The following is a 15473-nucleotide window of genomic DNA, read 5'->3' on the forward strand; positions in this document are numbered from 1 at the left end:
AATAAAATAGGAAATTGTGTGTGTGACATTGTAGGATGAAGAGAAAAAAGACAGCAGAAAATTCGAGAAAAATGATGAAATACCTAGCGAATTCGAGTGTTGCTTTTGTACTACGAAGGTATTTACGATCACTAACATTTTTCCTTAGGCGGCACTACATACACCAATGGGCTGAGAGAATTGGGATCAAGGGAACTAATCTCTCTCTCTCTCTCTCTCTCTCTCTCTCTCTCTCTCTCTCTCTCTCTCTGTCTTCCCTCCCTCTCCCCTCCCTCCCCCTTCTTCCCCTTCCTCCTCCTCCCTCTAGATCTATTTTATATTACGATTTCTTTTTATTGCTTTTTGTTTTTGCCAATAATGTCTGATCATTAAAGAAAATAAATACTATCGCGTGAAATGGTTTATTCGTTTATCTCCTGGCTTCTATTGTCTATCCGTTATTATTATATACATTCTATTATAGCTGATGCACAACTTTGTCTATATATATAGTCCACTGGGTGTATGCACTGCCTCCCTTCTCACTTCAATAGAGCACAACTTTTCCATTGACACGATACCAGTTCATTCAAAGCTTTAGACGCAACTGTAGCTCTTCTTTACACTAATTTGACTTGCGTGTAAACTCGCAATTTTATAGGTCAAGGCACATCAGTTAGTCAAGTCATCATCGTTTATATCCAGAGTGAGATCACACCATTTAACAAAATCTGATGTCTTCAGTTCTAATCATATACAAATTTTTTTCACATAATCCTAAATAGAGTATTCTAGTTTATTCTAGAAAAAAGTTTACCCAGTTCACAGTGGCATGTCTAGAAAAAATAGTGATTACTTTAATTAAATAATTTTTAGATTTTTTTTGGTAGACAAAGCAGGAAATAAAAATCTTTCTAACATCATTTTTTAATCTTTATAGATATATTTCATATCATTCATTTTATTTGTTATTTAACTAGTTTAAAACTAATTTAGAATGTAGTATAAAATATAAATATTAAATATTAAATAATAAATAAATTTTTAAGGAAAATTCAATTTTTCTTAAAATAGACTTGTATTCTAGAAAACTGAAACAAAATTATATATTTATATATTTATATTTTATATTTATATTCCAAAAAATGTTTTAAATTTATAATGAATAATTGTATATTGAATCATATATCCTTTTGATGTAAACTAATTTCTTGATTTACTTTTATTATTATATTTTTTAAAAGTATAAAATATTATCTTATTTTTAAAAATTCTATTATTTTAGAAATTTAATATCTTTTTAATATCTGTGATACTGGGTATACTAATTATTGGATATAGCATAAATATTAGATATTTGAAGTAAATTCTTTTTTTCTTTTATTACATTTATTAAATAATTAATATTTCTACATTTTTAAAATAATTGAAACAAATAGAATTAAAGACAAATCTAAAAAAATGAAGATATTATTTTTTTTAAATAATTAATTTATTTATTTGATTAATTTATTATTTTTTAACAATTTTCAATTAAAATATTATCTTTAATTTTATTTAATTAAAGTATCATTCTTGTAATAATTTTTTAATAAATTTTTATATGATTTTTGCATTATATATATAAATATTATTTATTATTATTATAAATTTTTATTAAAAATTATGATTTTTTTTTCCAATGATATATTTTATTCATTATTCCAATTAATAAATATTTTATTAAATTTTTATTTTATTTTATTTTATTATTATTTTATTAAATATTTTATTAAAATTATTAAATTAATAATTTTATTTTTTCATAACATATTATTTTCATAATTTCTTATGTATAATATAATAAAATATTTTAAATTGCAGTTATTCGCATATATCTATTATATATATATATATATTTATTTAAATGAATATACTACTTTCTCTCTCTTTTCCTCTCTAATAAATAATTTCCTGCTTTCAAATTTAAAATAAATGTCAAATTCGTACTCTAAAATCGTCCATGAATCACGTTGGCAATCATTGGAGTAAAATACGAAAGAGAATTTACTCATGTTCAATGAAAAATATTACATACAAATATTTCTTTTATATGTATTTTTAATTTATGGTAATTTATGATAAATATATATATAATTTATGACATTCATCAATATTTGGACACTTGATAGTTTAAATTTGACAATAGTCTAAATTTGATAATTTGATATGATAATAATTTATCCAAATTATTTAATTAATTGGAAAAATAAATATATTATTTTGTAAATATATTATTTTTATGTATATACAAAATAATCATTATATAAAATAACGATCAAAAACAGAGAATTTAATTTTTAAAAATGATTTGAAATAGTTACAAAAATATAACATTAAAATTAGTAAATGTTAAAATTTTATATTCTTTATTATTATTATAAACTTTTAACAAAATTATTGATATCTTTATTATATTAAATATATATGATATTAATTATTATTATATTATTATATTAAATATATATAATATATGATATTAATTTCAATTTAATATCTCAAGTGAGATAATAAGATAATAATTTTCAAAGATTTCAATAATTTTTTAATATTTCTTTTTATTATATTTCTTCTAACGATAAAAATTTATAATATTAAATTAAAGTTTTCTATTTTGTTTTTATATTTATTTTTGTTCGAGTTTCTTTGAAATTTTCTTCTTTTGATACTTATTTTCTTCATTTTTCTTCTTTTGAAAGCAGAAAATTATTTTTTAGAGATATTTACCTTATACGATGATTGTCTTAAGCAAATAATATTGATTGATTTATTTCAATTTCACTAATTCATTGGCTGCATAAAGCAAAAGTCACGCACAGATTTTCATTCATCTCATTATCGTGGCATGATCGAGTAAGATTATATATAATCTGATTGATTTAGTGAATGCTATATTGAATCGTCTTTGTCAACATGTATTTTTATTTAATAATAAATTGTTATTAATTATCTTTAATTATTTATCTTATTGTTATTAAGTATCTTTCAAAAATTGTATAATTTATTTCTTTTCTTTTTATTTACATCTTTTAAAATGTATATTAAAAATAATACATATTAAAAGCAATCGCTAAAAATATTGTTCTAATAATTAATTAATTTGTATAAGTAAATATTTAAAGTACTTAACAATTACAAATAAAATTTAAGTTGATAAATATATATTTATTATATATATTTATTATATACTTGCATAAAATAAATAATCAAAAAAATAGAATCACTAATCTATTTCAAGAAATCTAGAATTTAAAAAAAAGTCATTAAAATTTTATTTTTTTTTTAAATTTTATAAAAGAAATGTATTAATGTAGTGGATACTATTATTGATATTTTTATTTCTAATAACAAAATTAGTAAATGATTCCATGTAATTATAATTGGGAAAGTGATTCTGAAAACTTCGAATAGTATGTATATAATATAAAATATATATATATAGATGTTTTATTTATTGTTGAACAATAATAAACATTATTAATGTTGAATCACAATTATGAAATATATACAGTATTTTAGCGATTGTAATCTATTTATATATCAATTAACGAAAAAAAAGAAATATAAAAGTAATATCAGGTGAAACAAATGCAATAATGACGAATACGATTCTGCAATTGCGACACTTGCTCACGTAGTACTATTAAATTTTGATAATTAAATTTTATGTGAATAATCGAAGTTTACACAACAAAAAATTATATACAGATTCATATCAAAATAATTTTCAAAAGTTATTATTACGCGAGCTGGTGGCCAAATAAAAGGCAATGCTCGAATTTCGTCGATAAATAATACTATTACACTTATACAATCGTCACTTTTCAATTTCCAAAGCGTACAGTTTCTACTTCAATTTTTTAATTGATCATATCATCTCATCTCTTTTTAATTACTTTCAATTTTCAATTTCTTTTTATTATTTTCTAGTGAATTTTTATTAGATTCTATGCATTTTTGTTTCAAGATGATAAATTTGAAACACAAAATGTATGCTTTTTATGAATAACGATCTATACTTTGAATTATTTGAACCCAATACACGATCTCAAATTTATGGGTGAAAAAAAATCATTTAAAAGAAATGATTTATATAATATTCAATTCTCTTCAATTTTATTAATATATGATTTATAAACAAATGAGAAAAAATTCTATATACACACACACATATATATATAATTATTTAAAAAATTAAAATAAAAAGATTCAAAAACTATAATAAAAATTTAAAAAAAGATAACATTTTAATTTTCGAATAATTTTCAATTTTTATTTTTAGTGGATCTATAAATTAATTATTTATTGAATAATTACAAAAACATAATTGCATAATTGCGATCAAACAATATTTGTAAAAAATACATATACAATTTATAAAAGTTTTTATAAACTATCTAATAAACAAAAGATTTAATAGTTAATAAGCAAAAGAAAAATATTCGCATTATTATAAATACGAATAGAAATTTATAAAGAACAGAAACAAAGTATAATCATATGTTAAATTTGTAATATAAATTTTATAATTTAAATATAATAAATAATAAAAATTTATTTGAAATATACATATTATAAAAAAATATAAATATTTACAAGAAATTATTGAACATAATAAATTCGAAAAATTTTCAAATAATGAAAAAATTATAAAAAAATTAATGAATATAATGATTTTTTTATTTAGTTATATGTTTTTATGCTATTTAAATGAAAATCAAAATCACTTCTTCTTATATAGTAAGAATGAGAATGATATTTGTTTTAAAAAATCTATAATTAAAATCTATAATTCTTATAGTTTGAAATTTAAAAAAAATAAAATAAAAATAAAAAATTAATATATACATTTATATACATTATTTTTACATAATATATACATTACTTTTTTTATACTTTAATAATAAACTTTTCTATGGGTCTCTTTTTTCAGCAGATTCTAAGAACATGACTATTTTGCTTAATGATAAATCTAATTCTTTCCAAAGCTATTGAAATAAAAATACATAAATAAAATTAAAATAAATAAAAATAATTTTTACATTAATATCTATATCTATCAATTATCCATCGTTAATATTGTATATAAATATTTATAAAATCACAAAAATAAACAAATTTTTTCTATTTTTAAAATAGAAATTAGAAAATAGAATTCTTAAAATAAAAATTTTATTTAAATAAATATTTATTTAAATAAATATGAACATATCTTTATAAAATATAGTAAAAACAAATCTTTATTTTATATTTTTAAATCCATATACTTATTTTTCCAAATCATCATTTGCTATATATATCTAATATATTATAAAAAATAAATATATAATTTTAAAAATTAAGAATAAATGTTTTTTTTTATTGTTGTTTAAGATCTCATTTATTTTTTATTTACAAACACCTAAAATTTTTAGTATTAATCTCATAAAATAGTTTATAAAAATATTACTACGTAAGTAATAAGAAATTAAATATATTACACAAGAAAAGAAAAAAATTAAACTAAAGATGAAATTAGAAAATTTATAAAAAATATAATTTATATATAAAACAATAAAATTTGTGCTAATGAAATAATCAATTCTTTTCTCATTTATACAAAAAAAATCATAAGATAGAATAGATTATATTCACTATTCTATTAGTTCCAAAAATGTCAAGATGTAAATAAATGTTACATTGAACTTTTTTTGTTAATAATTAATAAATAAATATACTTATTATTAATAATATTATTAATAATATAATTATTTTAATAATATTTATATCAAAATATCTTCTAAATTAATGATTTTTTGATATATGTGAGTTAATATTATATTTTTTTAAAAAAAATTGAAAACTGCATTGATTGGAATATAAAAAAATATACAATTCTATTTAAGAACGAAGATTGATTTTTATATGTATTTTTATATGACGTATTATTTCTTAATACGTCTATTATAAAAACTAATACTAATATATATACCTTTTAAAATAATTTAATATTATAACATCAAAACATTTCTCGCTGTGAATAATAATAATAACGTAATTCAAAGTAATAATATTTAATGAGACATTTTATATGTATTCTTTTGTTTTTTTTACGCATAATATTTTAAATAAATTTTTTCTTTCTGTTATATTAAGTTATGAAAAATATTTCGTAAATTTAATGAAATCTGATTATTAAATAGTTTTTTTATATTCATCTCTATTGATAAATTTTTATTCATATTTATACAATGCGATTATTTTTTTTTATTTATTAGATAATTTATCTAAAAAGAATATTTTATAAAATATATGTAATACATATTTTTTAAATATTATATAATAAATAATATAAATAAATATAAATAATAATAATAATATATAAATAAATAAAATAAATATATATAATAAATATTATATAATCATGCAATATTTTAATTATAAATATTAATTAATGCGAATATTTTAACATGATTATCAGTATAAAAAATATTTTTCTTTATATATATATATATATATGTATACAAAGAATATATATATATTTTCTATTTATATATATATATATATATATATATTTATAGCAAATATTAAAGGAAAAAATATATTAAATAAGAATCAATGCACATATAAATGAAATGATCATAAAAATTGGTCATTTATAAACTTCATGAAATATAAATTGAATTAATTTATAAAGACAGAATACTTTAAAACTGATTAGAATATACAACAAAAATAATTTTTAAATAAATCTATTTATAAAATCTGAAAAGACACATAAAAATATAGAAGTAAAAAATGTTAATATTTAAATCAATTATAATTTATTTTGATCATTTCTTTTTATCTTTAAATATTTCTTTTTTTTTTATTTTAGATTTTTTATTTATTATGTTTAAAGAATTATAATTATTATATTATTATAAAATAAAAGATGAAATACAAATTAAAAAAAATTTTTTAAATACTTTCTAAATAGAAATTAAATTATATTAGAATTAATTCACAATAATCAATTTATTATTAATAAATAAAAAAATATTAATAAATTCGTCAAATCTGTACATGATCAAAGAAGAATTAAAAATCTAATTCATCTTTGTATATATTATAAAAAAATTTTTAAATCTTTCATATTTAAAATATTAAGAAATATATTCTGCAAAATAATTAATTACTTCAAGATTTATAGAAACATCGATGATCAATAGATTGGATTTAATGATTAAAATATGGCTATATGCTTTCATAATTATATTTAAAAATAAGTATATCTTGTTTCAGTATATATTCAGATATCCATTTCTTATATTTTTTCTAAAATATATTTTTCAAAATAAATAGTCATTTTCAGGATATTTTTTATTATTAATTAATAATTATATTTATTATTAATTTATCTTATATTAAATCATAATAAATCCAAATCTTATTATTTCCATATCCATAATTCATATTCATAATTTTATTAAAAAAAATTGTTTAACAAATCTTTAAATATTTTATGTTATTTTTATATTTATAAAATATATCAACAAAATTTAACGTAAAAAAATTAAAATATCTCTATTTTGTATTCTATTTGATAAATAAAATGAAAAATCCAATCGATCCGATATCGTGTAATGGGTTTAAACAATGCTTGTTTTACTTTTCGTCTTTTCAGCATGCTGTCTTTTAGAAACAGAAATATTCAGAATAACAAGCACGATATTAGCTAACATATATAGAATTTTTGAATTATGAATGATTCAATGAATGTCTATATTGTGATTTGTTGCATTTAATAGGTCAGTTCTGGCAAGCTTTAGGAATACAATTAATAAACAATTGTTATTTTTCTTAAGTTTTTGCACTTTATTACAGATCTACATATATATTTTTATATGTATTATTTTCGTTTAAATTACTCTTAAATGATTGAAAAATTCTGGATCGCATCAGGCGAGTATAATATTGAAAGTAAGAAGATAAATAGATTATTTAGAAGAGTAAGAAGATTTTCAATTATTTAGAAAGCACACAAATATTTAAATTTTTTTATATAAATATATACAATGAAATTTTCTATTTTTTTAACAAATCAGTTTTTTTTCTTCTTTTCTATTTTTAGAATATATATATATAAGTTATTTTTTTTCAGTTAAATAAATGTGCGTAGCTTTCGTCATTAGATTAATATTTTTCTTGTATTTCAGTTAATTTCTTATAGAATGAAATATACTAATATTAATATTATATTATACTAATATACTAATATTAGCATTAAATTAAATTAATTAAAATACTAATATACTAATATTAGTATTAAATGTAAAAATTTATTAAATTATTGCTTAAAAAAAAATTTTAAAAACTAAAAAAGATAATATTAAAGAATTTTATAAAAAAAATCTTATAATATCCATTGGTTTATTATGTTCTATATTCTTCTTATTCTCTGAAGTAATTATGGTTTTATTTTATAATATTTAGTAATCAAACAATAAAACATTTTATGCACAAGTTAACAATGATAATTTTCGATCCGATTTTCTTCAATAGACAACAAAAAATAAATAAATTTGACTTTATTGATGGAATATTTTTGATCTAATAAAAATAAATATCGTTTGTTGATGAAAGATATGTTATTTTATATAAATTTTTATAGGTAAATTTTTAGGATTACATCCAATGTTGAAGGCGACGCTTGGTTTGCGGCGATTCGTCTTCAACAAACCGAGACTTTTTACCTTGGTCATGTTTTTAGGAATACAAAGAGTTCAGAGACGCGGAAAATATAATGCCACTGGCGACTAGCGACTTTCGTAACCCTATCTGCCAGGAAATGAAGTCGATGCGATCCGGAGTCATGTCAACAGAACCATCTATGCATCAGCAGATTTTCGCAACAGAGATGAAGATATCCACGCTGCAACCAATGGATAACTCAAGTTATGGAAAAATATACAATGAGCAAGGGAGCATAGACAGCTCCGATACGTATGCTAGCTGTCAAACTCACCCATCCCATTCGCAGGTATAGCATGAAATTGATAAATTGCAAGAATCTGCAAATTGAATTCAATCTTATAAAATATCTGTCATATTTTTTTTTTTTTAATATTTATTTTTTCTTTGTTTCAATATACATAATATTGATTAATATTTCTTTTTTTTCTGTTTTCTTCTCCTTTATAATATATATATATACATACACATACATGTATATACTTAAATTTTTTTATATAAATATATACAATGAAATTTTCTATTTTTTTTAACAATAATTATATAATATATAAGATAATAAAAAAAGATCTAAGATTTTATAAAGTATAAAAGATATTTAATCGACGTAAAATCTAAAATTATGATTTTAAAAAATATATAAAATTTTATAATTATATAAAATTTTTTTTAATATAATTATATAAATTATGTTATATATTTATAAAAATGTTATATAATTCTTTTTTTTTTCAATTCTGAATACATTACAATCAATTCTCATTCTCGTAAGATTGATGTTATTCATGTAATTATTGATATTATTCAAGTAAGATATTTAAAGCAATTTTTAAATTACTTACAATTAAATAAGAGTAAGTATTCCTCTCAGTCAAATTTATTATGTTTTAAGATATAGTGTCTTTTACACATACACACACACACACAATTTAAATTAAAATTATTATTAATATTTTTCATGTTTCATGTTTAATGTTTTTTCTTTATTATATTATATATATATATATATATATATATATATATATATATACATAAAACTGACAACCGTCAATTATATTCAAATCGTATGAATATATGTATATATTTATATGTATTTATATAGGGTAAACTGAGAAGGATTGATACATTTTTGAAAAAAAGATTATGTAAAAAAATCTAAATAATATTTTAATGATCTTTCTGCATATTTAAAAAATATTTTTTTATTAAATGTCTCAAGTTTCTCCATCTATGGAAAAATAGATATACAATTATAGAAGACATAAGACATAAAAACAGAATAGTTTATTATATTTACGTAAATTTAACAATAAAATGTTTTTGTTCGAATATTATATCAGTATATTGTCTGATGGCATTATTTGGAATACATTTGACATTAAATCTAATACTCATTTGGTAAGTTTTTTGATATAAAAAATCGCAATAAATGCATCTTTTTCGTTTATATTCTCAATAGTTGTGTCAAAATCCATAATATATAACACTAGCATATGTATACAATATTAAAAAGATCACAATTAAGATTTATTGAAGTCAATAAATATTTTACTCATAATTTTTTTTTTTATTTGTAAATTTATGATGTTATAAAATGTGAATAAAAATTTGTATTTTTCTTATTTTTATTTAATTATATGTTTAGATAATATCATTTTATTGATTTTGTATTTTTTAGCTGTTGTTTTTATTAATTTATTTTTATTAATAATTTTTAATACAGCATTTTTAATATATCATCAGATGAATTTATTTGACAATTTTTTATTATTTGACATTTAAACGATATCTATTAAAATATATAAATTTTTATTATAATTTGTTTGTTAGAGAATATCTATTGTAAATTATATAAAGTTAAATTATTTTAGGGAGATATAATATATAATACATATATTAAATTTCCTTTGATTATGTCTTATATCTTTCCAAATTTTAAAACAAGACTTTTAGAATTTTAAAACAATAACTTTAACTTTTATTACTAATTATATAACTTTAAACTAAAAACAGTAACAATTAATATATAATATTGAATATATTTTTATTTAAAATTAATGATATTTTATAAAAATCAATACATAATGATAAAAATTTTATATAAAATAAAAATTTATATTTTTCAGCACGAAAATCTATTTCCTTTATTAATATAGTTTAAAGCTAATAATTAGGTTAATTTGCTTAAAATAATTATAACTTAATATAATCAGAGTATTATATACTAAAATGTATGTTTTTTTTTTATTTTTAATGTCGAAAATATAAAAATGTATTAAATCTAATATATATCAATCCTTCCCAGTCTTCCCTAAAATATTAATATTCGATACTTTTAAAAAATCGATAATTAAATTAAAATACAAAAGTTAATATATAAAAATATTGGTTCAGATTTATTTATTAAATCATAAGCAATTTAAATTTTCCTTAAATGAAAACAGATGAGCAAATAAAATTTTTTCTATCTATCTCGTTTTAATAAACATAAATTTCAGTTGCTTATATATATATATATATATATATATATATATATATATATATATATATATATATATATATATATATATATGATATATAATATATATGATATAGAATAATGTTGAAGTTTATTTATTTTATATATATATAAAAATATATAAAATATATATATATATATATATATGATATATAATATATATGATATATATATATATATATATATATATATATATATGATATATATTATATATCATATAGAATAATGTTGAAGTTTATTTATTTTATATATATATAAAAATATATAAAATATATAAAAATATATATATATATATAAAATAAATAAATTTCAACATTATTCTATATCTTTTATATACTTTTTATTTGGTCTCTAAAATTAACTTTCCAAAATATTCTACGAATATATTAATATTCTATGTACACATTCAAATATTTTTTATTTTTCACATTATACAATGAATTTTTTCTTGTTAATAAATATCATGAAATTTTTGAACAATCTTTCAGCAAAAATTTGCATTAATTCTTTCAATAAAATTTATTAAATAATATTATAAAATAAATTTTACATCAAAAAAGTTGATGTTTTATGATCAATATTTTATTAAATTTTTTATTTTCTTTGATAAAAACAATATATAGAATAGACATACGAAGTAATATTTTCAATCAATTATTTAAATACCAGCCATTTTATATTGTATATATAAGTATATTATATATATAACTTATATATAGTTATAAAATTTTTATTTATCATTTTTTATTTATAGTATAACATGCACAAAATTATTGTATATATATCTTTGCGTTGATTATTTCAACAACAGGAACGAATACTAATTATCATAGGTTTCTTCTGCTGGTCATTCGGCGGATAATAATAAGGTATAATACTATCATACTGCCGAATTAAATTATAAATTTTTATTTTAGTGCGAATAAATGTTTAACAATAGATGCCAACATTTTCAATTAAATTTCTAAATAATTATGACAAGCTTGAAAGATAAATTATCAAATTTAGTTTGAATGAAACTGATTATAATTTAGGATTCCCTAAAATCTAAAATTCCTATAATTTAGAATTTTTTAGAGAAAAGTTCCTAAAATGTAGAATTAGTTTTGTAAAAATATATAATAATAAGTGAGCTTTTGGAAGTAGAATAAGATATAAATTCATTTACGAAAAATTCAGTTCAGAAAAAATATTTACTTATGAAAGAGAAAATAACGTTTTCAATTATATTTTCAATCATTTCATTAATTTATTTTTATTTTGTTTGATAAACTGCTGTAAATATATTTTAGCATGTTTGCCAATACTTTGCTAACATTTTATTATATTTTCTATATTTTTATTATTAATATTTATATTAATATTTAATATTAGCATCATTTACATTGAATATGTAATAAACATGTATTTACATTGAAATTTTATTATATATGTAAAATTCATATTCTTATTTGTAAAATTTGTAGCAATAATTCAATCAAGTTTGAAAAAAGTACATATTTTTATTTAATATACATAAAACTTATACATGATTCTTTTTTTTTTTTAAATAAATTGATGATTTGATTTAATTTGATTTTTTAATATAGCTTAAAATATAAATATTTGAAAATAATGTTTTAAGTTATATACAATTATATACAACAGTATAAACAATGTTTTAAGTTATATACAATTATATACAACAGTATAAACTACTCATTCTTAGAAAATTACTTTAAACAAAAAATTCATTTAAAAAAAACATAATGTAATAATTATTTTTTGTCTTTTTTTTGTATTAAGCTATTGTATTATTGAATTTTTCCCCTTTGAAAATTAATTTTATTTTATTTTTTCAATAGAATTTTTATAAATACATTTTATTCAAATAATAGGTAAATTTATTATTAAAATTTATATTTAAAATTTTATTATAAATAGTTCGTTAAATATAAATGATTTATAAATAATTTCTTATCAAATAATCAAATATTGTAAAAAGCGTATGCTATTAAGACAAAAACTCTAATAACTAATAAAATAATAAATTCATTTTTTAATTCACTCTCTAAAATTAATTTCTTCATAATATTTTTTCTCTTGAAAATATTTAAATTTTCTTTCAAATATTTTTTGACTAATTTAATATAATTTGTAAATATTTTAGAATATTATAATTTTAAAAATCTTATATTATAAAATATATAAATATATGATATAATGCATGTAATAATGCACTATTTCAGGGTGATTTGACTGAAGAAGCAGACAGTAATCTCTATGTGAATCCCCTGGAAGCTGCAGAAAAATGTGGAAATAGAGTGAAGAAATCTGCTTCCGGTGAAATTGGACGTAATGTCGACATGTCACCGAGTGTTGAATCGTTAAAGGATCTTCGTCCCTTTAATGAGGGTAGCAAGATTACCTTAAATGATATAGTGCCCAAGCACAGAAAAATTCGAATTCAGGAGGTATATTTCTCATTTTTATCATTCTTAATTTCTTTTTCAATTGTCTATGCACGTACATTTATAAAATATCTATTAAATGCTATTTATTCACCAAATATTATAAAACTTTTTTAATTAATTAATATTTTTTTAATTATAAAAAATTTTCAAAAAAATAATCTTAAAATTTTTGCATTTGAATTATATTTTTTTGTAATCCTATACATTCAAAATTTTGATATATATTGTTAATACACAATATTTTGATAGTCAAAAAATTTTTTTTATTTGAAAATTTTATTTTTAATTGTATATAGTTTTTTATGTCCAGTTTTCATTCTTTTTCCATCATTAAAATAAAAATATTATATATATTTTAATTTTCTATCATTGTACACGATAATTATGCATGATGAATATTACATTTAATGTTCATTTTATTTTCATTATATACGTCATCAAATTTTAAATTTGGCTGATGAGATGAGTATAAGATTTTCGGTACGGTAAATAAATGATTTTAAATACGAACATTTGCAAGCATTTAATTTCTTAATTTTAAAACGAAAAATGCATGATTTTCATTAATATCTAGTTTTATCTTAAATATATATATATATTGATATTTTAAAAAATATATATATATATATTGATATTTTAAAATATATATCACTTTTATTATATATTTATATATTATATTTACTTATATATATCACATACTTTAATTATATATATACTTTTATTATATTTTTTTATAATTTTAAATTATGATGATAGTTCTCACAATATAATTCTAATTTTTAATCTTTTTAATTTCTTAATTTTTATATAGTTTTTATTTTCCATTTTTTTATTATCTTTTGTTTTATAGTTTTAGAATACAGAATTTTAGAATTTTAAAATAGATAATTTTTTTATACATATTACATATACATATTTACATATATAATATGATTAATATAATCTAATTTTTCATTTTTTATTACCATTTAATACCAATAATTTATATATATATATATAAATGATTTCATAAATTTCGATAAATAATCCTTTTATAATTTCAATCTATAGTTAAATTCAAACTTATGAAAAATATAATTTTTTATATTTGAAAAATTTGAAAAATTAATTTCAAATTTTTTGCAGTAGTAGAAAGATTCAATTATTATACTTATTAGTTTAATATAAATACATTATATTTTTTATGATAACATCTTAAGATAAAAATATATTTTTTTATAAAAAATGTTATTCACTTTTAATTTAATTTGTAATTTAATTTTTTTTTTTTAATTATGATATATTAAAGTAAAATTTAAGTTATTAAATTAGAAATTAGAATATTTCTAATCTCATTAAAAATATATTTATTTAATACAAAATTTAAAACGTATAAATATTATTAACATTTAACATATAAATATTATTAAAATTTAATTGCTCAAGACTAAATCGCTAATTTTTATTTCAATTATTTTTAAATCTTTTTTTATTTATAAATAAATATATTATGTGATGTATGTATATTTGCATGCATTTAGCTGTTCTAGCATAATATACAGGATAGAGAAATATTTCTAAATATTTTTATTATTGATATTTATTTTATTATTATATTAGATATATAAAAAAATTTTTTATATGAAAATTATATGATATTAAAAAAGTTTTAATATAAAATGACAGTAATAATTTTTTTATAGATAAACAATTTTTGAAGATTTCAAAAATCATTCAATTTCATTTTTTTAAATTATTGCTATATTTTTTTAAATTTGTTATCCTTAATAGTA

At 17.3% G+C, this 15473-nt stretch overlaps 1 protein-coding gene across 11 annotated transcripts in view; it reads left to right on the plus strand.

Moving 5' to 3' along the window:
• LOC410060 (potassium voltage-gated channel protein Shab) overlaps positions 1-15473 on the plus strand; it is a 71670-nt gene that overhangs the window by 42542 nt on the left and 13655 nt on the right. For 5 of the 11 annotated variants that reach the window (XM_026443517.1, XM_026443518.1, XM_026443519.1 and 2 more), the window contains 4 exons: positions 35-118; positions 8750-9019; positions 12082-12117; positions 13477-13701. The exons of 1 other annotated variant lie outside the window; for it this stretch is intronic. In XM_026443517.1, coding sequence (XP_026299302.1) covers positions 35-118; positions 8750-9019; positions 12082-12117; positions 13477-13701 — 615 coding nt within the window. The remainder of the gene's footprint in view (positions 1-34; positions 119-8749; positions 9020-12081; positions 12118-13476; positions 13702-15473) is intronic. 5 more of the 11 variants (XM_026443520.1, XM_026443526.1, XM_026443521.1 and 2 more) reach the window with 4 other exon arrangements.

The sequence above is a fragment of the Apis mellifera genome, linkage group LG10, assembly GCF_003254395.2.
Source record: "Apis mellifera strain DH4 linkage group LG10, Amel_HAv3.1, whole genome shotgun sequence".
Lineage (NCBI taxonomy): Eukaryota > Metazoa > Arthropoda > Insecta > Hymenoptera > Apidae > Apis > Apis mellifera.